The sequence below is a fragment of the Cervus canadensis genome, chromosome X, assembly GCF_019320065.1.
Source record: "Cervus canadensis isolate Bull #8, Minnesota chromosome X, ASM1932006v1, whole genome shotgun sequence".
NCBI classification, from domain to species: domain Eukaryota; kingdom Metazoa; phylum Chordata; class Mammalia; order Artiodactyla; family Cervidae; genus Cervus; species Cervus canadensis.
Window position 1 is genome coordinate 49144858 of NC_057419.1, and position 26719 is coordinate 49171576.

The window sequence follows — 26719 nt, forward strand, 5'->3', positions numbered from 1 at the left end:
CACTGGGTACATTCTGTACACACGGACCCCTTCCTTGCCTGCAGTCAATTCATGAAGACTTGACTTCATTAAGGAGGGGTTGGGGAAAGGTGGGGCCTGGCTCCAAGCGCCCCAGCTGGCGTCCCCCACCCCGGGGCAACCCCGCCCAGATTTGATAGAGTTAGCCCAGGCGGGGAGAGAGGCGGGGAGAAGCTGCCGGGTGGAAGGCGGGGCCGGCCACTTCAAGCCGGCCAATAGGCGGCTCTCCAGGGCTGAGCCAGGAAAGGGCAGGGACGCAGCACCACCGCTTCCCGAGTTTCCCTTGTGGATGCACGGCCCCGGTGACTCCGCTCTTCCCGGTGCAGAGTGGTCTCAAGAGGCCGGAGGAGCGGACTCCGGACGGAATTTCCGAGAAAGGGGAGAGGAAGGGCGCTCCACCCGCTCTGGAGTGGTTAAGTGAACGATGAAGGGCCGGCGGCGGCGGCGCCGGGAGTACTGCAAGTTCGCGCTGCTGTTGGTGCTATACACGCTGGTGCTTCTGCTCATCCCCTCGGTCCTGGACGGCGGCCGCGACGGGGACAAGGGAGCCCGGCACTGCCCAGGTCTGCAGCGCAGCCTGGGAGTGTGGAGCCTGGAGGCGGCGGCGGCGGGCGAGCGCGAAGAGGGCGCGGAGGCGCGGCCAGCCGCGGAGGGGGGCGCTGGCGGGTCCCCTAGGTCCCCGGGCAACCTCAACAGCGCCGTCGGGGAGGCCGCGTCTCGCGAAAAGCAGCACATCTACGTGCATGCCACCTGGCGCACCGGCTCATCGTTCCTGGGCGAGCTCTTTAACCAGCACCCGGACGTTTTCTACTTGTACGAGCCCATGTGGCATCTGTGGCAGGCGCTGTATCCGGGCGATGCCGAGAGTCTGCAGGGCGCACTCCGCGACATGCTGCGCTCACTCTTCCGCTGCGACTTCTCAGTCCTGCAGCTGTACGCGCCGCCCGGTGACCCCGCTGCGCGCCCCCCGGACGCGGCCAATCTCACCACGGCCTCCCTCTTTCGCTGGCGGACCAACAAGGTCATCTGCTCGCCGCCGCTGTGCCCTGGCGCACCCCGGGCCCGCGCCGAGGTCGGCCTCGTAGAGGACACCGCCTGCGAGCGCAGCTGCCCACCCGTGGCTCTCCGAGCCCTGGAGGCCGAGTGCCGTAAGTATCCGGTGGTGGTCATCAAGGACGTGCGCCTCCTCGACCTGGGTGTGCTGGTGCCCCTTCTGCGCGACCCAGGCCTCAACCTGAAGGTGGTGCAGCTTTTCCGCGACCCGCGAGCTGTCCACAACTCGCGTCTCAAGTCCCGGCAGGGGCTGCTGCGCGAGAGCATCCAGGTGCTGCGCACCCGCCAAAGGGGCGACCGCTTCCACCGTGTGCTGCTGGCGCACGGCGTGGGAGCTCGCCCCGGGGGAGCGTCCCGCGCGCTGCCAGCCGCGCCGCGTGCCGACTTCTTCCTGACCGGTGCGCTTGAGGTGATCTGCGAAGCCTGGATGCGCGATTTGCTGTTCGCGCGCGGCGCTCCCACCTGGCTGCGGCGCCGCTACCTGAGGCTACGCTACGAGGACCTGGTGCGGCAGCCGCGCGCCCAGCTGCGCCGCTTGCAACGCTTTGCCGGGCTCCGCGCGCTTGCAGCCCTCGACGCCTTCGCGCTCAACATGACGCGCGGCGCTGCCTATGGCGCCGACCGGCCCTTCCACCTGTCGGCGCGCGATGCCCGCGAGGCCGTGCACGCCTGGCGCGAGCGCCTGAGCCGAGAGCAGGTGCACCAGGTGGAGGCCGCCTGCGCCCCAGCCATGCGCCTGCTGGCTTACCCTCGTAGCGGGGAAGACGTCGATGTCGAGCCGCCTGAGGACGAGGAGACACAGCCAGAGCCCGAGGAGGACGACGCCACGTAGCCGGCCACCCCGGGACGGATCCGGGTAAGGTGGCCCCCCGGGCAGAGAAGGGGCAGGAAAGGTTCTTTGGGGAGCTAGGATCAGCCTGCAGCGGGAGGGGAGGGATGCCGTCTCAGATGGATCTCAGCGGGTGAAAATAGATCCGAGCGGTGGGGTAAGCCCAGCTGGGAGCGTTTGGTAGCGTCATCTGGATCTCTAGAATAGACACCTGCCTTCTCAGAGGAAGACCCTGAGAAGGTAGAGGTTAATAGCTGAGGTGGGACCCAAGCCTCCGCACTCTGTTTCCTCTCTGAAGTAAGAGGTAGTATGGTCTGTTGAGAATGAGGGAGTGGGGAAAGGAGAGGGAGGAGGGGTCTGAGAGGAGTAGAGAAGGTTTGAAAGTCACAGTGAAGCTCGAGATTGGAAATTGACATGAAATGTATAGGATTTCGTGGACCATTTCTAGGACCGTTATCATTTCATCTTGAGGCCACTCTGTCCTATGGGGAAACCTTTTGAAGCAGTGTTTGCAGGCACAGAGAAAACCAAAAAGCAGGATTTGAGGGAAAGTTGTTCACTGTTATCCTATCTGCCCCTAATCCGTTTCATATTTCTTCTCTGCCTCTGCCTCTCTGACTTGCAGACTCCGAGTCTTTCCTTCGGATTTACCAAGCAGATAGGCGTAGTCAGGCCTCTCTTGCGAAAGGGGTGTGTGTGTGTGTGTGTGTGTGTGTGTGTGTGTGTGTGTGTGTGTGTGTGTGTGTGTGTGTGTGTGTGTGTGTGTGTGTGTGTGTGTGTGTGTGTGTGTGTGTGTCTCTGGTATATTGGCCGGGAATGGATTTTGATTTCCCCTGGTGACTCCCCCCACCCCCGCCCCCAATTGCTGGAGTCCACAGGATATTTGACCATATCCCGTTCACATCAGCTCACAAAAGCTGCCTGGTCTGCTTCCTCTAATGCAGACAGAACCTCTGGGCTGGGCTTCCCCAACTCTGCCCTATCCCCTTGAGAGATGGAACCTTGGATGGACATTAACATCTTTGGCTGTGACTGCAGAAGGATATTTGTGAAAAGATATCCCCTCCCCATTTTTTTTTTTTTTTGGTTCTTTCTGTGTAAAGCATATATCCAAAGCTATCCTAAGATGCCAAAATGGGGCTTAAATGATCTCAAAATGTGTTCAGTGTCTGGATCAGCCTATGTTCGTTGGGCCGAGGGAAGTTTGTTGTGCATGATGCTGACCTCACGAGTCTAGTGAGTGGAATAGGAATGTGATTCCCCAAATTTTGTATGAGTTGGAAGGGTGCAGTCCAGAGGAGGAAAAGCAGCGCGGGCTGGGCGGAAGTGACTTAAGTTTCCATTCATTAGTTTAGTGTAATTCAGTATTCCTCTGGGATGAAGCTCTGAGGACAAAGTTGAAGATGTTAATGAAGATGAATTTTGTTGCTGTTAATAGAGCCAGAGTTGCAGAGTGATTTTGGAAGCTGACTTTTCTCCCAGTGATCAAGTGGTTTTCTTAGTTTCTGTAATTGCTTAGGAAGTCTGTGTTCTTTCCTAAGCAGAGTGAAGGTAAAAGGCACCGGGTGACTTGGAACTTGTCACTTTTTAACAAAAACATCCTTTCATCTGCTAATCCTGTGTTTACAGATGTAAGTAACATAATGGTTCCCAACCCTCCTTCACAGGTCTGAGGGGCCGTCTCTTGAGGACAAATTGCTGCAGTGTTTTATGGCTTTAAGAGCTGACAGTCTCCCAGAAACTTTTACTGTTATTTTTTTTCATTTTTACTAACATGTGGCACTGACTGGGGTGAGGTAAGAAAGTGAACTGAGAGGAGGATTCGAGGCCACAAGTCTTCATCCTCTAGCAGGTTAGAGTCTGTGTAGGTGGCGGTGACTATGGGGCCAGACATTGGTGCTGGAGTTTGGAAGAGCCAATTGGGGCTTCCTTTGCAGGCTTGCAGAGACATCTGGGAAAAAGCTTTAAGCTCTTTCATTCTCTGGTGATTGAACCCTTCCTCTGGCCTTTCTGCTGGAATTATCAGGCATGCACTATGTCACCACCAATCAGTGGATTTATTAAAATGCTTGTATTCCTGGTTCCTAGAAGGATAATGTTATTGGCCAACTGATGAGTTTCCAAAAGTCTGTCACATTGCACTCTATGGACGGGAAGGGGATGGATCCTTAGGTACCAATGCATTGAGTTAGGCATAGTGGCTATATCATTGTTATGACTGCCAACGAAAATAATAAACAATCTATAATAGGAATAGAAAACATTTTATTTGAGCCAGACTGAAGACTATAGCCCCAAAGACAGGAAGACGGATGACTCTGAGGAACTTCTCCAGAGAAACATGGTTTTCAGCCCAGTTTTATATTTTGTCAGAACAAAGAACACTAAGCAAGTCAGGAATCCATTCTGGCCAGGTTTAAAAAAATCAGCACCTACACAGTCAGTATGGCCTCAGCCCCTGGGAAGTGAGTTTTATCATGGAAGGAGCACCAGCATTGGTGTCCCAGGAAGGGAGACATTTAATTTTTATTTTTAACATGGACAATATTTTACTTCTATGCCCTTTTCATTAATAAAGTAGATGAACAGTGTATGTTTAATAGGCCACAAACAGGCTGTTTTAGTTAGCATCACATTTTAGTTAAATCATGTGTAAACCAGAAGGACTTCCCCATACCTCCATATGTGAGCATTTCTTTCATCATGGCATATTACCAGTTTTATAGATGAGAAATCAAAGACTCCGATAAATCAAATAACTTGCCCAAAGTCACACCTGGGCTGCTGAAGGTCGGGCAGCAGTGGTGTTAGACTCCAGAGCTCAGAATCTCTCCATTATAACACTCCCTCATCTGTGCTCCCCCCCCCCTTACTATCTCCTGGCACACCTTTGGCACCACCACAGCCAGGTTTAGTGGCTAGTCTAGGGTGAGAACCACATTTAGCTTTATTACTAATACTGAAAAAAACCAATAAAATATCCCTGAGCACTGCCAACAGCAGCTACACAGGAGAGCCTGTGACTCTAGCTAGGGCCATCTTCCCCATGGCTGTCCTTCACCTGGGACACTGCAGCATGCCCCCGGCTCAGCAGTGAATTAACCTGAGTGACTTCTGGATGCTCCAGACCTGACAGCCAGGATTTGGCAGGGTGGGGGGCCAGTGTACTTTTTTTCAGGTCTGGGTGGGAATTGTAGCAACAAACCAAGTCACTAAGGAGCCAGGCCCATTCCATCTTTTCCATCTTCTTGGCTTTCCTTCATCAAATTATCTTCCCACTGTCACAAGATGGTAGCCTCAGCAAGAAGCATCACTTCCTCACCCAACTATGCAGGGTTGTGAAAATGCAGAAAAGAAAGAAGCTGGTTAGTAAGGGGTGCAGTTTTCCCTCATGTGTCTCTCTTGTCTTCAATCTGGTTATAAAACCTTCTCCAGAAGCCCCTACTCCAGCTGGCTTCCTTCTATGTCTCACTGGCTAGAACTGGGTCACGTGGTCTGACCTAACCCAGTAATTGGTGAAAGGGAAAGGCGTCCTCTTGACTGGCTTAGACCAATGGGTTCTCAGCCCTGGCTGAGCATTGCCTTCACCTGAGGAGTTTTTTGGGTTTTTTTTTTTTTAATGTCACTATTAAAAGAGCTCCATCCACAGAGATTCTGATATAATTGGTTTGGGGTGGGATCCAGTTATTAGGATGTTTTAAAAGCTCCCCAGGGGATTGTACAGTGCAGCCAAAGTTGAGAGTCACCAACTTGGACCAGTCTTGCTTCATGCCCTGAGCTGAGCTGTTGCCACTGGATCAAGATCAGGATGGGGACTAAAAGGGTGTGGATGAGCAGTGAACTGTCTGACACAGTCATTCATGTGGAAGAACTTGGAGCTGTGAAATACCACACAGCTGTACGGTGTTAATATGGAAATAGGAAAAACAGCTTGAATTAATCATGGCTCTATATATCACCCTCTCACATTCCTTCAGTGCTTCCCAGGTGGCGCTAGTAGAAAAGAACTTGCAAAATAAATAAATAAATAAATAAAATAAAAATAAAAATAAAAAAAAGAAAAGAACTTGCCTGCCAATGCAAGAGATGAAAGAAACATGGGTTCACTCCCTGGGCTGGGAAGAGCCCATGGAGAAGGTCATGGAAACCCACTCCAGTATTCTTGCCTGGAGAATCCCATGGACAGAGGAGCCTGGTGGGCTAGTCCGTGGGGTTGCAAAGAGACACGACTGAGTGACTTAGCACACACAGGCTCACTTCATAGAAGTAACCACTATGTTTCTTGTATGTCTAGGAATGTTTTATGCAAATTCAAACAGAAATATAAAGCCCTTTTGTACTTAAATCTTTTTAATTCCTTAAACTTTTTAAATTGAGATATGACATAACTTTATATTATTTTCAGTTGTACAACATAATGGTTCAGTATTTATATGTATTGCAAAAGATCTCCACAATTAGTCCAGTTAATATCCATCACCACACATGGTTATATAGTTTTTTTTCTTATGATGAGAACTTTTAAGATCCACTTTCTTAATAACTTTAAAGTATACGGGAATTCCTTGATGGTCCAGTGGTTAGGACTCAGCATTTTCACTGCTGAGGTCCCAGGTTCAATGCCTGGGTGGGGAACTAATATCCCACAAGCCGTGTGACATGGTCATTGTGTGTGTATGTGTATATACACACAAAAAATAGTATTATTAACTTTAGTCACAATGCTGTACATCTCCATGACTTATTTATTTTATAACTGGAAGTTTATACCTTTTGATCCCCTTCAGCCATTTCAACCTCTGCCCCCTTCACCCTCTGCTTCTGGCAACCACTAGTCTGTTCTTTGCATCTATGAGTTCATGGGTTTTAGGGAGGGAAGTAGAGGGCTTGATTTCACATATAACTGAGATTATACAGTATTTGTCTTTCTCTTTCTGACTTACTTCACTTAACATAATGCCTTCAAGGTCTATCCAGGTTGTCACAAATGGCAGTCTCATTCTTTTTTTATGATTGAATAGTAATGCCTTGGATACCGTATTTGCTTTATCCATTTATCCATGGATGAACACATAGTTATTTCCATATCTTAGATGTTGTAAATAATGCTGCAGTGAACATGGGAGTACAGATATCTTTTTGAGATATCTGTTTTCATTTCCTTTGGGTAAATACCCAAGATTGGAATTGCTGGATCATATGGTAGTACTATGTTTAATTTTTAAGTAGCCTTCATCCCATTTTCCATAGTGGCTTCACCAATTTACATTCCCACCATTCTTGGGTGACCAGGAGAGGCGCTTTGCCATACTGGATTTCTGCTGTCATCTATCTAAAGTCCACAAACATGATGGCAAAGACAAGGTTATCAAAAACATGCCTTTGAAGAAGATGGTAGAGAGAATTCGAATTCACAAGTTCCAGATTCTAGATAACAAGGTAATCACTGCCTTGGACAAGTACTTGAAACTGAGCAATGGGGAGAATGTGGCCTTTGAATATGTTCACTTCTCTCAGTCACCCACCCATCAGTCCCTGGTCAGCAGTTAAAAGCATGTATATCACCTGTTTTGAAGAATCCAGTACCAACTACATTTATTAAATATAAGGGCATGTTTTTCTTTCTAAAAATTGTTTAGTGAGATTTTTAGGGACTATTTTCAGTATTTTTGTGCCAGTTAAAGTGGGATGCTTTTGAATCTAAAAGCTTAATTTTATAAAGTTGACTTTCCTAGATTAAAATTGTATATGCTTTTGGTAATTGGAAATTCTGAGAATATTCAGAAAACTAAGATCATGGCCTCTGGTCCCATCACTTCATGGCAAATAGATGGGGAAACAATGGAAACAGTGACAGACTTTTTTTGGACTCCAAAATCACTGCAGATGGTGACTGCGGCCATGAAATTAAAAGACACTTGCTCCTTGGAAGAAAAGTTATGACCAACCTAGACGGCATATTAAAAAGCAGAGACATTACTTTGCCAACGAAAGTCCGTCTAGTCAAAGCTATGGTTTTTCCAGTAGTCGTGTATGGATGTGAGAGTTGGACTATAAAGAAAGCTGAAAGAAAGTGAAGTCGCTTAGTCGTGTCCAACTCTTTGCGACCCCATGGACTATAACCTATCAGGCTCCTCTGACCATGGGATTTTCCAGGCAAGAATACTGGAGTGGGTTGCCATTTCCTTCTCCAGGGGATCTTCCCAACCCAGGGATCAAACTCAGGTCTCCTGCATTGCAGGCAGATGCTTTACCATCTGAGCCATCGCACCAAAGAATTGATGCTTTTGAACTGTGGTGTTGAAGAAGACTCTTTTTTTTTTTGTTTTTTGTTTTTTTTTTTTTTGAAGAAGACTCTTGAGAGTCCCTTGGACTGCAAGGAGATCCAACCAGTCAATCCTAAAGGAAATCAGCCCTGAATATTCATTAGAAGGACTTATGCTGAAGCTGAAATGCCAATACTTTGGCCACCTGCTACGAAAAACTGACTTATTTGAAAAGACCCTGATGCTTGCAAAGATTAAAGGCAGGAGGAGAAAGGGATGACAGAGGATGAGATGGTTGAATGGCATCACCGACTCAATGGACATGAGTTTGAGTAAACTCTGGGAGTTGGTGATGGACAGGGAGGCCTGGTGTGCCACAGTCCATGGGGTCGCAAAGAGTCGGACACAACTGAGCAACTGAACTGAACTGAGAATATTGGCTGCTAATTGTTGCCTTCACATTCTTACAAAATTATTTTCCATTTTCCTATGGAATATTCCAACAGCTGTGTCATAAGATATTGCTAAAATCATCCATTTATCCTTTGACAAAGAATCAGTAATGCTTAGAGAAAGATTTGTGGACTTAAACAAGAAACTTTATGCCAGTGAATTGATTTAGAATCCTTTACCGATTAGCATTAAACTTAATTATTAAGTATTTAGCTTTTGTTTAGGGATTTTTGTGATGGTGTTTTGTGAATAACCTTAGCTAAGTAATTCTTCCTTCCCCTTTTTTGTGTCAGTGTTTCAGAAAATGGTGAACTTGATACAACTGCCATCCCTAAATCCAGTTGTGACAAAATCTAATTCATGGGGTGTGATTTAAAGTTTACAGAAATAAAACTAATGAAACCTAAAAATTTTATAAAAAACTTCCCATATCTTCTTTTTAATGATTATCTAGTATTTCATTGTAAGAATGTATTGTAACATATTTAACTAGTTCCTAGTCCCAACATTTCATTGTGACATTTTTAATTGTATTTTTAATTTTAATTACATTTTAATGTACATGTAAGTACATCTGTAAGAAAAATTTCTACAGTATAGAATGAGTATATAGGATATATATATATATATGTACACACACACACACACACACACACACACACACAGACACACACACACACACACATATATGGACTTCCCTGATGGCTCAGACGGTAAAGTGTCTGCCTACAATGTGGGAAACTGGGGTTTGATCCCTGGGTCAGGAAGATCCTCTGGAGAAGGAAATGGCAACCCACTCCAGTACTCTTGCCTGGAAAATCCCATGGACAGAGGAGCGTGGTAGGCTACGGTACATGGGGTTGCAAAGAGTCAGACACAACTGAGCGACTTCACTTCACTTCATATATACATATATATGTGTGTGTTTGTGTGTGTGTGTATACCTATAGGGTATATAGGCTTCTTTACATTTTGTGCTCTGCAACAAGAGAAGCTACTGCAATGAAAGTTGCACCAACTTCCACCCCCACCAGCTGTTTCTTGGAGTGTCTGTTTCCTAGACTTTCAGCAACAATTTTCAGCAATTTTTCCATTTTTTTCAATGTGGCTAGTATGATGGATGGAAAATCCTTTTCCCAGCACCCTGGCTCTCTCTGACCCTACAGTTCATCTCAGACAGTGAATAATTGCTGCAAACCTCAGGTTGAGATAACCAGATGCCAAGCTGAAATTCACTTCTTAGTCCTTCTTCAATGCACCTGTATTTGCAAAGAGTCATTTCTGTGATTCTTTTGAAAGACTGGACATGTTTTGAAATCTAAATGATCATCCTGGGATACCTTGATGGTCCAGTGGTTAAGAATTCACCTTGCAATACAGGGGATACGGGTTCAGTCCCTGGTCTGGGAAGATCCCACATGCCATGGAGCAACCAAGCCCATGCACCACAACTACAGAGCCTACATTCTGGAACCCACAGACCACAACTACTGGGCTGACATGCTACAAGTACGAATCCCATATGCCCTAAACCCCGTGCTCTGCAACAAGAGAAGCTACTGCAATGAGAGGCCCATGCATCACAACTAGAGAGTAGCCCCTGCTCACCTCAACTAGAGAAAGCCTGTGTTCACTCACAAAGACCCAGCACAGCCAAAGATAAATATATATATATATATATATATATATATATATATATTTAAATGTCATCCATTTATAAAACCACACTTACACAGACTGTCAGGTTGTAGCAAGCTTCTTATTAAGCTGACCTTCCAGTACTGCTACAAGGGATTGTACTTAGTGACTTGAACTTCAGCTATTTCGGGACACTATCACTGGGGAACTGAGGCTGCTTTCAAATAAGATTGAACTCTATACATTTTCACTGTATTCCTGAGAGCCTTCTTTATTGTGTGGGGCAGGGGTGGCAGGCAGAAGTGCTGAGGCAGCGTTCAGAGGGGTTTTTCAAAGAGGCTTTTTTTAGTCTGGGCAGGGATTTGTTTCCCATGAATACAAATGGAATATAAATAGTTGGGGGTGATGCTTTTAAAAAACATTTATAAGCAGCTGGCTTAAAATTCCTCAGTACTTCTTTTCTCAGCTCTCAGCATAAGCAGCACAGGAAAGACTGGAACTAAAAAAAGCCAAATGGGCCTTCCTTTTATGTGTCTAGTCAAAAAAGGTGATTAATAAATGAACTTCTGTCTCCATTGGTCTTCTGGCCCCTCATCCTCTCGCTTCATAGTGGAATTCAAGGAAATTTCTCTACTGAAAGAACTAGGGACTTCCCTGGGGTCCAGTGGTTAAGGCTTCATGCTACCAATGCTAGGGGCACGAGTTCGATTCTGATTGGGGAATTAAGAGCCTGCACGCCACCATGGTATGACCCCCCCCAAAAGTTTCTGCTCAGGTGCAGTATTAAAAAAAAAAAAAAGAACAGTAGGAACTAAGAAAAAGCACTGGCCCAAGTTCAAGAGCACAGGGAAGTGGAGAACTATTGGAGAATTGAACAGGAAGCAGTTTCAGTTGGAGAAAAGTTACCAAGCTCAGTGATGTCTTCATGGGAACAGGAAGCCTTCAGCTCTGCTCCAGCCCACAGGCACCAAGCCAGCGGCATCTGGCCTTCTGCACATGAGAGGCCGTCATGCTGGGTGCTGAAAAGATGTTGGAGCAGCAGCTGATAGTGAATGTTTTGAAATTCGGGGGTTAAGAGGCAGTGGAAGATGACCACCCTGTTTGACTTCAGTGATGACCAGAGCGAGCAGATTCCCCTCCCCTGGAATGCATGCAGCAGGGGGCTTGGCTGTAGAGTCACATTCCAAAGATAGCCACTGAGGTAGACTTTGTCATGTGCCATGGGGGATCTTAGTTCCCTGACCCAGGGATCAAGCCTGTGCCCCCCTGCAGTGTAAGTGCGGAGTCCTAACCACTGGACCACCTGGGAAGTCCATGTGCTAATTTGCTTCAGTAGTGCCTGACTCTTTGGGACCACATGGACTGTATCCTGCCAGGCTTCTCTGTCCATGGGATTCTCTAGGCAAGAATACTGAAGTGGGTCACAGTGCCTTCCTCCAGGGATCTTCCCGACCCAGGGATCAAACCCACGTCTCTTATGTCTCCTGTTTTGGCAGGCGGGTTTTTTAACACTAGTGCCACCTGGGAAGTCCTGGCAAGTCTGTAGACTTATTTTTTACTCATGGAATGGAAGCCCTTTCTGTTAAAATGTTAACCTTCAGGCAGCAGCATTAGAAGGAGACCCAGAAGGCACAGGAGTGTTGTGAGGACATAGAGAGATCTCTGGGCCCTGACAGCAAGAAGCCCCAGATCTGGCCTGAAATCCAAATGCATAGAGGGCTGGCTTGAACAGATTAATATTGCATGATTAAGATGGTTTGGTCTTGGTAACCAGCAGGCTGGAAGCAGAGAAACAAGCTCAACTGAAAGGCTGAAATAGAGCATTACAGAAGCATTTGTAAAGTATGGGGAGCAGGTAGGGGCTGGAAACTGAGTTCTTCTGTAAAGATGATGGACTGGGAAAAGTTATGAGCAGCCTCCTGCAAACTAGGTTGAAGCAGTCCTGACATACATACAGCTCAGGTGAACATCAAGGAAAAAATGTCTCAGGGCTTTGAGGGTCACTTTGTCCATGACTGAGACCAGACATTACCAAAAAGGACTCATTACTGCCTTAGAGAGGTTATGGGAACAGCAAGCCAAAAACACTAACATCAAAATAATGTTTTAAAAATAGGACTTCCTTTCAAACACCCTAGAGCTGGCATATGTTAAATGTACAGATTTTAGAAGCAATAAAATAGATGCTCTCCCTTCCTCTAATAAAGGATTATCGCTAACAGGGATGCAAGAAGGGAAAACAATATATTTTTCAGGTTCTGCAAACAATGAAAAAGTTAAACTTTGTTGCCTTTCTGTCCATTCCCCTCCTCCACCCCATCCCCCAAACTGGGGATTGCCAAGGGGACCATTTTGCAAAAAAGGAGATGGTTGGCTAAAAATAAACACACAGAGCCCTCCCAAAGAACAACAAAACTCCCAGCATTATTAAATGCCTTTTAGATTTGTTTTTATTTCTCCACAGTCAAAGGGGATGATAAATTATTTTGAGCTCAGGAAAAATCCATCTCCTGCTCCTAAGTATGGCAATCTCTGGCAAGCCTGTGGGCCCAGGACAGGAGAATGTCCTTTGGGAGTGAACCTGCACTTGGTCATGGTGACATTTTATCCCCACCAGACTGTAGGCAGTTCTAGGAAAGGGTGGTGCCTTGATCTCTCGGCAGAGAGAGAGAACCAGAAATGATGGGCTAGACTTGGGCTGACCCAAAGACTCTGTACCCTGACTAGCTATTCTAACATGTGAATCCTGAAGCTGATGGTGGGGGCAGCCTTAGTGCCCCCCACTCTATTGACTTATAGCCTTGTAGGGGCTAAAGGGCTGCCTGAATGACAGGTCCAAGCTCTGGGCACTTCCTAGCCCCTGGCACCCCCACTTTGTAGATGGCAAACATCTGCAAGTGGGCAGTCAAATAGATAGTATAACATACTGACTCCTGTTCCTTTATTTGAGTTGGGGATGACTTGCTCACAAAAGCAATTATATATGCTAATTAAAATTGTGCCTCAGAGCAGCTCAAAGAACAGGAAAATCCCAAGTCAACGAGGCAAACTCACCTCTTGCCAAGTTTTATTAATGCTGGTTTGGAGTTTGCTGGTCTGAAGTTTGCTAAAAAAATTTAGGAAATTTTTAGCTGGTGGTGGGTATGATAAATGTGGAAATAAAAGATAAAAGATAAAATTATTTTATTCTCATAATGGCCATTTCATTTCTGCACTGGCTGACTCTGGGGTTTGACTAATGAATCACATGGAATGAGGTTTTACTCTAAATTCTGGAGTAGAGAAGTGAGTCCTCTTCTCCCACTGGGAGTAGGGAGGGGCAGGGGTGTGGCTCAGCTTTGGACATGGGCTGGTGGCTTCTCCCCTAGTTTCTCCCTTTACTTCCCAGACATGAGTTTTATTTGTTCATGGCTTTTTGTTTGCTCGTTTTTAACAAGTCTCTGTTTTTACCTGAAGGGAGAGTTGTATTAAGTAGGACTGAATTATTGACTAATGCAGATAGACTGGTGCCCCCTGCCACTGCCACTTAATTTTTCAGATTAAAAGTTTGGAAATGATTTATAGCATGTATACTGCTTAAAGTACTTTTCTAGGCTATTTGGGGGGTGTGCTGTTATATTAGCAAACTCAGTGTTTCCTATTTCATTTTGCTTCACAATCACAGGGAGAGAATGCTTGCACTTTGACATTGCTGGTATTTCAAGTATTATTTTAACATTATCCCTAGGCAGCTCCCTTAAAAAAAAAAAAAAAAAAAGACAACTTAATGGCTGTATTGTCACAAACATTGTCAGTCATTTCCGTTTTCCTTGGCACTGCATCTCACTGATTTGAGGTGAAAACAGGAAGGTGAAGAAAGCTTAACCCAGGTTAACAGATAAGCTTAGATGGTAACATCACCCACAGGCTGCGGTTCTAGCATAGGATATCAGAAGATGACCTCCCCCACCCCGCCCAAGAACCTGTCGCCCTTGAAAAAGAGGCTGAAGGCCTATCCTCGGCCCATTTGTTCTGCAGCAGGTCTGGGAGGAAGGCTGTTACAATAGGCTGGAAAATAATTCCCCCATGATAACAGGACAGGTTGAATACCCGGAAACCTCAGCTCCCTCAGCTCAAGTGCCAAGTCCCAGGACTGACGTCTTTAGCATCTGTGAAGTGGCTCCTGGTGGGGAACACGGGGCAACTAACTGGCACAAGTGTGTAGGCAGGGATAAATGAAACCAAGAAAAACTGGAAGGAAAGAAGGGTGAAGAGAAATCTACTAGTGCAATTCAAGGAAGGGAGGGAGGTGCCCATGCAGGTTGGCAGAGCCACTGGGGACACCCAGGGCTTGGTACCTAACGTGAAATGGGCCAGGAAGGCCAGAGAGAGGCAGATTCATTTGGCCGAATCTTCTGTTGTCAACCTTGAAAGCCGGCAGGAAATTATTACTTCCTCCTCACCATCCCAGTTTCGAAGGTTGAAAAAAGTATGATTAAAATGCTAAGAGTGTCTTCCTGAGTTATTCCACCGAGGGAGCCTCAGCCAAGCCAACTGCAAGCAATCGCAGCCTGGAATGAAAATTTCCCTTTGATGGCAGTGAGGCTGTTAGTAGGTCAACCAGCTGTATTTAGGGCCAGGCTGGTTATTTAAATATTCAAGGGAACTGTAGCAAAGGAGATAAAATACACCCAACTCATGGGAGTATGACTTTCTATCATTAAGTGAACAGTCTGTTTTTTAAAAGTGCAAGTGAATTTGTGAATTAATTTGAGTATTAAGGAATGACAACACTTCAGTGCCACATATAAAAGAACCTTTTGTAGATGCATCACAAAACAATACATAGAAGTCTTTGTAATTCTGGAAATTAATTTCACTAAGATAGTTTTTTTAAAATTATCTATTCTTTCTTATCACAGGTCTTTAAAGAGTTTTGACTTAGGAGTGACCAGAGGGTCTACACCATATCAGGTGGCTCAGGCAGTAGCAAACATTCTCCCCAGATGTTGGGCAAGTGGAAATCATTTTAATCAAGAAATATAGTACCTTAAAATTTAATTCTACATGATTAAACATCTAGCAGTTGGGGGAAAGGGCAAAGCTATATTCTTGGTAACTGTAACTGGCTGATAACCTGAGAGTTCAGTTTTAAACTGTGCACAAAAACTTGAATACTTCATCGCTCTAAATAAATCAGTCCCCATAGTATTAAGAAGAGTGGGGTCTGGAGTTAAATTCTTAATCCTATACCTAAAGGATTTAGGAATTTGGGGGAACATCACACTAAGAATTCATGGACATGTTTATGTTTTAAACACATCCAAAAATTAATGAAAAATGGTAGGAAATTAACTGAGAGTTTTTATAGGATCTACTTGGAGGTGAAGTCAGAACTGCAAGGTATTTGAGCCACCCTGCCCTGGTGCAAGAGACATTCGGAAATTGAGACCAAACCCAGAAGATAGGAGTCCATTTCCAATGTGAAGAAAGGGCGTGGTGGGGTTGCTGCCTGTGCCCCGCCTGGCTTAGCAGGACTTCAGAACTGTTCTTCAAATAGCCCAGAAGCAGTACTAGATCTTTGAGGGCACCTGTCTCTTCTCTATAGGCTTCCTAGGTAGTGCAGTGGTAAAGAATCCGCCTGCCAATGCAGGAGATGCAGGAAATGTGGGTTCGATCCCTGAATCAGGAAGATCCCCTGGAATTGGAAATGGCAACCCACTCTAGTATTCTTTCCTGGAGAACCCCATGGGCAGAGGAGCCTGGTGGGCTACGGAGTTGCAGAGTCAGACACAACTGAGCACACACACACTCTCTCTCCTCCCACCTTGTAATGCTGGGCAATGTTACAAAAAATCTGAACTTATGAAAAGCAGTGGGGTACTCTTTCTGCCCCCTTCTGATGCCTGTGTCAGAAGCTTTATCTCCTTTATGAAATAAAAAACTGAGTTCTTGTTTTTTGTTTTTTTTTTAAAAAGAAAAGCAGCTTTTCAGGCAGATTTTTTTAAAAAAATCTTTAAAGAAGGTTTTTAATAAAAGAATTTAAGAGTACTTATGGGTCTGGAGATTGGACTGATAGCATCTCCATAAATGTCTGTTGAGACATGGGATCTGATCAGGCAACATTTAGCACTTGGTTGGTTATAGACAGCCACACCAAGTTACTGCCAGGTTGTTCTCAGATCTTTAAAATGACCCCAATGGAGAGCTAAACTCATTGCATAAAGAGTGATTGAGGAAAACTTTATTTTGAAATAAGTATAGATTCATGGAAAGTTGCAAAAATAGTACAGAGAGATCCAGTGTACCCTTCACCCAGCTTTTCCCAAAGGTAATGTCTTACACATCTTAGATGTAGATCAGTATCAACACTAGGAGATTGACATTGGTACAATCTACAGCCTTAGTCAGTTTTCAACAGTTTTTACATTCACTCATTTTGTGTGTATTTATGTGTATAGATTTGTCCAATTTTATCACATATGTGTAAATACTATCACAATCAAGATACAGAATGGTTCCATCAGCAAAAAGAAACTCTCTTATGCTACCCATTTATAGTCACATACCTCACCTTACTTTCCCTGGCAAACACTAATCTGTTCCCCATCTCTGCAAATGTACTATTTTAAGATTGTTATAATATATAATATTATATGATTATAATATATATAATCATATATATTCATGATATATAATATTCATTATATAATCATATACAATCATATATTGTACAATTATAACTATATAATTATAATATATATTATAATCACATACTATATAACCTTTTGAGATTGTCTGTTTTCATTGAGCATAATTCTCTGGAGATCTGTCCAGATTGTTGCATGTTATCAATGTGCTAAGTCACTTCAATCATGTCCGATTCTTTGCGACCCTATGAACTGTATGTAGCCTGCCAGGCTCCTCTGTCCATTGGATTCTCCAGGCAAGAATACTGGAGTGGGTTGCCATGCCCTCCTCCAGGGGATCTTCCCCACCCAGAGATCAAACCTGTGTCTTCCTGCTGCTCCTGCATTGCAGCCTTTTTTTTTTTTTTTTTTTTTTTTTTAGGGAACTACTTGACTTTTTAAAAAAATTAATGTATCTATTTTAATTTGAGGCTAATTACAATATTGTGGTTTTTGCCATACATCGACATGAATCAGCCATGGGTGTACATGTGTCACACCATCCTGAACCCCCTTCCCACCTCCCTCCACACCCCATCCTTCTGGGTTGTCCTAGAGCACTGGCTTTGAGTGCCCTACTTAATGCATCAAACTTGCACTGGTCATCTGTTTCACATATGGTAGTATACATGTTTCAATGCTATTCTCTCAAATCATCCCACCCTCACCTCTCCCACAGAGTCCAAAAGTCTGTTCTTTACATCTGTGTCTCTCTTGCTGTCTTACATATAAGGTCATCATTACCATCTTTCTAAATTCCATACATATGTGTTAATATACTGTATTGGTGTTTTTCCTTCTGACTTACTTCACTGTGTATAATAGGCTCCAGTTTCATCCACCTCATTAGAACTCACTCAAATGTGTTCTTTTTTATAGCTGAGTAATATTCCACTGTGTATATGTACCACAGCTTTCTTATCCATTAGTCTGCCAATGGACATCCAGGTTGCTTCCATGTCCTAGCTACTGTAAACAATGCTGCAATGAACATTGGGGTACACGTGTCTCTTTGAAGTCTAGTTTCCTCAGTGTGTATGCCTAGCAGTGGGGATTGCTGGGTCATATGGCAGTTCTATTTCCAGTTTTTTAATGAATCTCCACACTCTTCTCCATAGTTGCTGTACCAGTTTGCATTCCCACCAGCAGTGTAAGAGTGTTCCCTTTTCTCCATACCCTCTCCAGCATTTATTGTCTGTAGACTTTTTGATGGCAGCCATTCTGACCGGCATGAGATGGTACTTCATTGTGGTTTTGATTTACATCTCTCTGATAATAAGTGATGTTTTGCATCTTTTCATGTGTTTGTTAGCCATCTGTATGTCTTCTTTCAAGAAATGTCTGTTTAGTTCTTTGGCCCATTTTTTGATTGGGTCATTTATTTTTCTAGTATTGAGTGCAGCCGAATTTTTTTACTGCTGAACCACTGATCAATAGTTCATTCCTTTTCATTGGTGAGTGATGTTCCATAATATGGATGTACCACAATTTGTTTAACCATTAACCCATTTGAAGGACATTTGGATTGTTTCCAGTTTTGGACTATTACAGATAAAGCTTCTATGAATATTTGTGTATAGGTTTTTATGTGGATGTAAAATTTCATTTCTCTGTGATGAATGCCCAGAAGTGCAATTGCTGGATTGTGTGGTATATATATGTATGTTTAGTTTTATAAAAAACCTACCAAAAAGAATATGAAAATACCAAACTGTTTTTCAGGGTGGCTGTACCATTCATTTTACATTCCCATCAGCAATCTTTGAGAAGAAAATTTGTTGCAGCCTCATCAGCATTTGGTATTGTCTTGTCACTATGTTGCATTTTAGCTGTTTTAATAGGTATGAAGTTGTATGTCATGGTGGTTTTCATTTCCCTTTTCCCACTGGCTAGACTTGGTGGGCTGCTGTCCATGGGGTCGCACAGAGTCGGACACGACTGAAGTGACTTAGCAGCAGCAGCCGTAATGTTGAGCATCTTTTCATGTGCTTACTTGCCATCCATATCTGCTCTTTGGAAAAATGTTGATTCAGATGTTTTGCCCCTTTACTAACTGGATTGTTTTTTACTCTTGAATTTTGAGAGTCATTTGTATAGATAAAAGGCCTTTGTCAGATATGTGGTTGCAAGTATTTTCTCTCAGACTGTATCTTTTTTTTTTTAATCTTCTTAACCAGATCTTTTGCAAGAGCAGAAGTTAAACAAGATCCAATTTATCATTTTTTCTTTTGTGGATTGTGCAGTTCTTAGACATAATGTCTAAGAACTCTTTGCCTAGCCCTGGGGCCCTGAGGATTTCCTCCTGTTTTCTTGTGTTTTATATATTTTTTATTTTGCCATTCCTTATAAATTTTAGGATAAGCTTATCTATATCAACATTTAATCCTGATTTATTTTGAGTTAATTTTTGTATAAAGTATGATGTTCAGGTCAAGGTTTTTTTGTTGTTTTGTTTTGCCTATGGATGTCTAACTGCTTTTGCACCATTTGTTGAAAAGACTGTCTTTCCTTCAATGAATTGCTTTTGCACTTTCGTCAAAATTTAGTTAGCTATACACATACATATGTCTGTGTCTGGGTGTTTTTTTTCCCTCACTGAACTATCTGGCCCTCACCAGCATCACATGTGATTAATATAGTTAAATGTAGCTTAGTATTGAATAGAGTCATTATTCCTACTTTGCTAGCTTGCTAAGTCGTTTCAGTTGTGTCTGACTCTGCAACCCTATGGACTGGAGCCTGCCAGGCTCCTCTGTCCATAGGATTCTCCAGGCAAGGATACTGGAGTGGGTTGCTGTGACCTCCTCCAGGGGATCTTCCCGACACAGGGATTGAACCCATGTCTCTTACATCCACCTGCATTGACAGGTGGGTTCTTTACTTTTAGCACCATCTGGGAAGCCCTATTTCTACTTTATTCTTTTCCAAAAAGGTTTTAGCTATTTGGATTTCTTTGCCTTTCCACGTAAATTTTAGAATAAGTTTGTCTATATGTGTAAAAGTCATTGATAGAATTTGATAGGAATATTACTAAACCTATAAATCAATTTCAGGAAAAATGACATCTTTACTTAAATCTTCCAATCCACAACATAGTTATATCTATTGATTTAGATCTTGTTTCATTTCTTTTCTTGGTGTTTTGTAGTTTTTAGCATATGAGTCCTTTAGTTCTTTGGTTAGATTTATACCTAAGTATTTAATTAGAGCAATTTTAAATAGTATGAGGATTAAAATTTGCTCTAAAAATGTTCATTTCTAGTATATATAAATACAATTGATTTTTTAATATTGAGTTTGTAACCTGCAAATTTGCTGAATTCATTTATTAGTTCCAGGAGTTTGTTTTGTTCATTCCTTGGAATTTTCTATGTACATAATAATATAATCACAAATAGGGGCAGTTTTATTCCTTTCCAAAAACATGTTTTTTCTTTTTCTTGCCTTATTTAATTGGCTAGAACGTCTAGCATTATGTTGAATACACATGTTAAGTGCAGATCCCTTTGTGTTCTTCCCAATCTTAAGGGGAAAATATTCAATTTTTCCCTATAAGTAATGAGGTTAGATGTAGGTTTATGTAGATTTTTAAATATTAAGTTGAGAAAGTTCTCTATCTGTAGTTTGCTGAGAATTTTTATCATGAATGGGTGTTAAATTTAGTCAATGTGTTAAATTTGTAAGTTTCTTGAGGTGGGTGCTCTAATTATTGGTTTGAGACCTTTCCTTTTTTCTAATGTAAGCATCTAATTCTGTAAATTTCCCTCTCAGCACTGCTTTGGCCATGTGTCACAAAATTTGGTGTGTTGCATTTTATGTGTCCATCTAAGTGGACATTTAGAAATATATTCTTTAATTTCCAAACGTCTGGAGAATTTCCCCCTATCTTTCTGCTATAGATTTCTAGTTTGATTGCATCAGGATTAGAGAACGCACTCTGTATTGTTATTTCAGTTCCTTTCAACTTTTTTCAGGTTTGTTTTATGAACCAGGGTATGGTTTGTGTAGGGAATGTTTCATATATGTTTAAAAAGAATTTCATATATAATTTCATATATGTTTAAAGAGAAGAACAGTACTTCTACTGTTATTAGGTGGAATGGTGTACAAATGTCAATTCAAATGTTTGATTGATAGTATTGCTTTGTTCTTCTCTATCATTGTTGATTTTCTGTGTAGTGATTCTATCAATTGTTGAGAAAGAGGTATTGAAGTTTTTAAATGTAAATTTGGACATGTCTATTTCTCCTTTCTGTTTCAGTTTTTGCTTCAAGGAATTTTAAGTTCCGTTGTTTGCTATACACATACACATTTGGGGTTGCTATCATCTTCTTGGTGGGTTGAACATTTTATTTACTAAAGTCTATTTTATCTGATATTAATAAAGCTACTCATTTATTTTAATTAATATTTGTCTGGTTATATTTTTCATCCTTTTACTTTCAATCTACTATATCATATTTGGAATTTTATATATATATATATTATATGAGCATATAGATGGATCATTTTTAAAAAACCATTCTGTTGGTCTTTTTGTATACCATATTTGTGGGGTTTGACCATTTATAGTTAATGTAATTATTGATAGTATAGGGCTTATATTTTCCAGAGTCTTTTTCTTTATAGGTAATTACAAAATATTTAATTCCTTGTGCTATGTAGTAGGTCCTTGTTGGTTATTTATTTTATATATAGTACTGTGTATACATCAACCTCCTGATTTATCCCTCCCCTACCCCTTCTCTTTCCCCTTTGGTAACCATAAGTTTGTTTTCTATGTCTGTGGGTCTATTTGTACGTTATTTTTTTTTAGATTCCACATATAAGTGATATCACATGATATTTGTCTTTCTTAGGATTGTTTCACTTAGTGTGAAAATCTCCAGGTTCATCAATGTTGTTGCAAATGGCATTATTTCATCCTTTTTTATGGCTGAGTAATATTCCTGTGTGTGTGTGTGTGTGTGTGTGTGTGTGTGTGTGTGTGTGTGTGTACCACATCTTCTTTAGCCATTCAACTGTCAATGGAGTTTTAGGTTGCTTCCATGTCTTGGCTATTGTAAATAATGCTGCATTGAACACTGGATCTTTTTAAATTATAGTTTTCTCTGGATATATGCCTAGGAGTGGGATTATAGAATTATATGATAACTCTATTTTCAGTTTTTTAAGGAACCTCCATACTATTATCCATAGTGGCTGTACCAATTACATTCCCACCAACAAGATAAGAGAGTTCCTTTTCTTCCACATCCTCTTCAGATTTTATTATTTGCACTTTTTGATGATGGCCATTTTAACCATAGTGAGATGATACTTCATTGTAGTTTTGATTTGCATTTCTCTAATAATTAGTGATGTTGAGCATTTTTTCATGTGCCTGTTGGCCATTATATATTTTCTTTGGAGAAATGTCTATTTAGATCTGCTAATTTTTTTGATTGGATTGTTTAATTTTTTTATATTGAGCTATATGAGCTGTTTGTATATTTTGGAAATTAATCCCTTGTCAGTCACATCATTACAAATATTTTCTCCCATTCTGTTGGATGTCTTTTTATGGTTTGCTTTGCTGTGCAAAAGTGGCTTCTTTAGATTACACCTATGTAACTAATCATAACCTGCTGTTCTCAACATTCTACTACCTCAAGTGAAGTGTAGAAATTTTATGTCCATTTATGTTCCATTATCCTGTGCCCTTTATAATTCTCTTGTAATATTTTCTCTGTATGTTGAGAACCACATTATACAATGTTATAATTTTTGCCTCAACTATCAAACATAATTTTTTTTAAACATAATTTTTTAAACTCAAAAGAACAGTCTATTAAGTTTACTTATATTTTATCCTCATCTTCATTCTGATGTTTCAAGTTCCTTCTTTTATCATTTACTTTCTGCTGGAAGAACTTCCTTTAGCAGTTCTGTTGGCAACAAAATCTAGTTTCCTTCATCTGAGAGTGTCTTTATTTCACCTTCATTTCTGAAGGATATCATGAAATATAGAAGTCTGAGTTGACAGTTATCTTCTTTCAGCTCTTTAACAATGTGCCACTTCCTTCTGGCTGCCATGGTTTCAGATATGAAATCCACTGACATTCATATCATCGTTTCCATAAATAATGCATCATTTCTCTCTAGTTTTTTTCAAGATGTTTTTGTCTTTACTTTCCTGAAATTTGATTATGTGTATCTTGGTGTAGATTTCTTTGGGGTTTTGTTGGGGGTTCACCCAGTCTCTTGAATCTGTAGTTTTATGTATTTTGCCAAATATGGGAAATTTTTAGCCATATTTATCAAGTGCTTTTTCAGCCTCAATCTCTTTTCCCTCTTTTTAGAAACTTTAAAAAATGAACAGTAGATAACTTATTGTAATACCACAGGTTTCTGATGCTCTGTTCATCTCCTCTCACTCTATTGACTTTCTTTTGTTCAGATTTGATAGTTTCTATAGTTATGTTTTCAGATTCACTAATTCTTTATCTGTCATCTCTATTCTACAACTGGGACCCTCCAGTGAGCTTTTAAATTTTATAAAATGTTTATTTACTTATCTTTGACTCTGTTGGATCTTTGTTGCTGTTTGAGGGCTTTCTCTAGTTACGGCGAGTAGGAGCTACTCTAGTTTCAGTGTGCAGGCTTCTGATTGCGGTGGCTTCTCCTGTTGCAGAACATAGGCTATAGCGCGCACTGGCTTCAGTAGTTGCAGCATGCAAGCTCAGTAGTTGCATGTCCTGGGCTCCAGAGCATGGGCTCAGTAGTTGTGGCTCCTGGACTGTTGCCTCATGGCATGTGGGATCTTCCTGGACCAGGGATTGAACCTGTGTCCCTTACATTATCAGGCAGATTCTTAACCATGGGGCCACCAGGGAAGCCCTAAATTTTTGGTTATTGTATTTTACAGTTTTAAATTTTCCATTTGGTTCTTTTTTCATTTTTATTTTATATTTCTTTGCCAGGATTTTTTTTTTCAAGTTGTGTTTATAATTGCTAATTTGGAAAGTACTTTTATGATGGTGGCTTAAAATCCTTCTTGGAAAATTTCAGTATCCATGTCATTTCAGTGTTGGCATCCGTCAGGTGTCTTTTCTCACTTAAGTCAAAATCTCCCTGGCTCTTGGTTTGACAGGTGGTTTTTATTGTATCCTGAACATTAGTTGTATATTTGAATATGTTATGAATCTCTGAATTTTATTTAAGTCTTCTAGTTTAGCAGGCCTCCACTGACAGTGCACTGGTAGAAGGGGTGCATCACCTGGTTATTGCCAGGTGGGTGGGGTAGTCCAGGAACTCTGGCTTCCCACCAGGCATCTGTTGACAGGAATGTGTGCACGCATGCTAAGTTGCTTAGTCATGTCCAACTCTCTGCAACTCCATTGACTGTAGCCTGCCAGGCTCCTTTGTCCATGGAATTCTCCAGGCAAGAATACTTGCCATGCCCTCCTCTAGGAGATCTCCCTGACCCAGGGATTGAACCTGGGTCTCCCACATTGCAAGCAGATTCTTTACCATCTGAGCCACTAGGGAAGCCCTCTACTGACAAGAGGGTTGTTTTTTTTTTTTTTTTCCTGACGTAGTTGGGTTTTGTCTTTCTAGACTGACCCTCTCCCTCTCCTTTGGCTAGAAAAAACAGGCTTTTCATGGGGGCTTTATGGTCTATGGCCATTGACATTTCTGGTCTGCTGGATTTTTCAGCACCCATTTTAGGATATAGATGAGGCAAAGAGAAAACCCAGGCAACTCATGGCTGTGTTGTTCCACAATTCCCAACATTCCCAATCAGTCTACCTTCTTTTCCCTTTCTTTCAGTCTTTTCTTTATTTTATAAATTGCGTTTGGGAAGAATTTTAGTTATACTCTGTGGGAGGAATAAGGAGAAATGCATCTATTCTATCTTACCTGGAACCATAGTCAGCCCATCTGGAGACTGGTTTTTATTAAACTTAATTATACTGAAATTTGACATGCTGGGGCTTTATGTAAATAACCTGTACTAACAGAATGCTAAGGGTCATTAGACAGGCCTCAAGGCATTTACGAAATTAGCTCTTTCCTAATGCTTAGTATGATTCTTTACTGCACATTCTTAATCATCTTGAAAGTGCTTCTTACCCAAACACTGCATCAGTAGTTTTATTGAGTTTCATCACACTAGAAAATAATGTCAATGGCATTACTTCATTCTTTGAAATGGTTGAGTGATATTGCATTTTATATATGTACCATATCTTCTTAATGCCATTTGCAATAACATGGATGGACCTAAGGATCTTCATACTGATTAAAATAAGACAGAGAAGGAGAAATATCGTATGACACCCCTTGTATGTGGAGTCTAAAAAGAAATGATACAAGTGAACTTATAAAACAGAAAGAGACTCACAGACTTAAGAGAATGAACTTATGGTTGCCAGGAAGAAGGATGGGGAGAAGGGATAGTTAGGGTTTTTGAGGTGGACATGTACACACTGCTATATTTAAATGGATAACCAACAAGGACCTACTATATAACACATGGAACTTTGCCTTCTGAGCCACCAGGGAAGCCCTGGATGGTTACATGGTTGGTGCCTAAAGATACAGCTTCAGTCCCAGCCCTTACCCCACTCTATCCAGCAGGTCTCAGAAAGTTCTCCTCAACAGGCAGTCCACAGCAGCAGCTGCAGAAAGCACAGTCACACTAGAAGAGGCGCCCCCATCTTTTTCCTGTCTATCCTCCCCAAACGCCTCTTGGGTCACAAGCAGAAATTATAAATACTGATTCTGTATGGATTTACAGCATTGGATAATGCAGCTTAGGTAAGGAAGATTACAGGTTTCATATTTAAGAGGCCTTATATTGTCCAAGTTCAACAGGCTTTCCATCTATGGATTTCTGTGTTCTGAAGTTCAAACATCCTTTGTTTCTTTCCTTCCAGGTCAGTCACCATAAACCAGGACACTCAGCATGTTGTCCCAGCACTGGAAGAAGCCACGCTGTGGAGGCAATCTATCACACTGTCAGAGACTGGGGCTTGACTTGGTACCAACTGCTGTGCAGTTGGAGCAGGAATATCATGGGCTGTTAAATAATGAATGACACATTGGTTGAAACGAAGTTTCCAGTAAGGAAGTGACAGTGCAATGCAGATAATTATGGCAATAAATTAGGAAGAGCTTTAGTTCCCAGCCTGACCATGCCTCTGTTGGAGCCAATTCAACAGGGCGTCCTCAGAACAAAGAAGAGACGTGATTTGGTACCGTTTCCCATCAGCAGGTGCCTGGACAAAACATCAATGTGAAGACAGGCCAAGTGCAGTCCTATGTATCTTGATTAAATCACTTAATATTAAATAAAAGATTTGGGTGGTGTATTTTAAAATCTGACTCATCCAGCTTTTCTTCAAATAGCTCCCCTGGCCCCCACCCCTAAATGGATTTTTTAAAAGTAATTTCCTGGGGTGGGAAAACCCTAATGAACTGAAAGAAATGTTTGCTTTTAAATTGTTCTATCTGATGTTTTTGTAATTATACTATTAAATGATTCTGGAGTCACTGTTAATGACAAGATTTGTTTTGGATTTTGCTAGGGAGCAGATTTTATGATATAGTTCAATTGCCTGATTTAGGGAGCAGTTAGTCTACATATAGAGGAATACAAGGACTATGAGAGAAACTGTAGGAAGCTCAAGAATCTTAGCAATTCACCAACACTCAAAGCCTGTTAAAGATTTTTGCAGGCTAGGAGAAGTCACAGGTTTCAAGTGTTTATTTTAACTCAAAGGCACATTTTTAAGTTAAAGTCTAAATGT

At 42.1% G+C, this 26719-nt stretch overlaps 1 protein-coding gene and 1 non-coding gene across 2 annotated transcripts; both read left to right on the forward strand.

Moving 5' to 3' along the window:
- Nucleotides 1-261: 261 nt before the first annotated feature.
- On the forward strand, nt 262-26469 carry CHST7 (carbohydrate sulfotransferase 7). Its single transcript, XM_043457959.1, has 2 exons — nt 262-1927; nt 25847-26469. The coding sequence occupies exon 1, from the start codon at nt 443-445 to the stop codon at nt 1901-1903; it is 1461 nt and encodes a 486-aa protein (XP_043313894.1). The 5' UTR covers nt 262-442; the 3' UTR covers nt 1904-1927; nt 25847-26469.
- Nucleotides 6463-6535, forward strand: TRNAE-UUC. The gene has a single exon. It is a non-coding gene; the product is annotated as a tRNA-Glu (tRNA).
- Nucleotides 26470-26719: the final 250 nt, after the last annotated feature.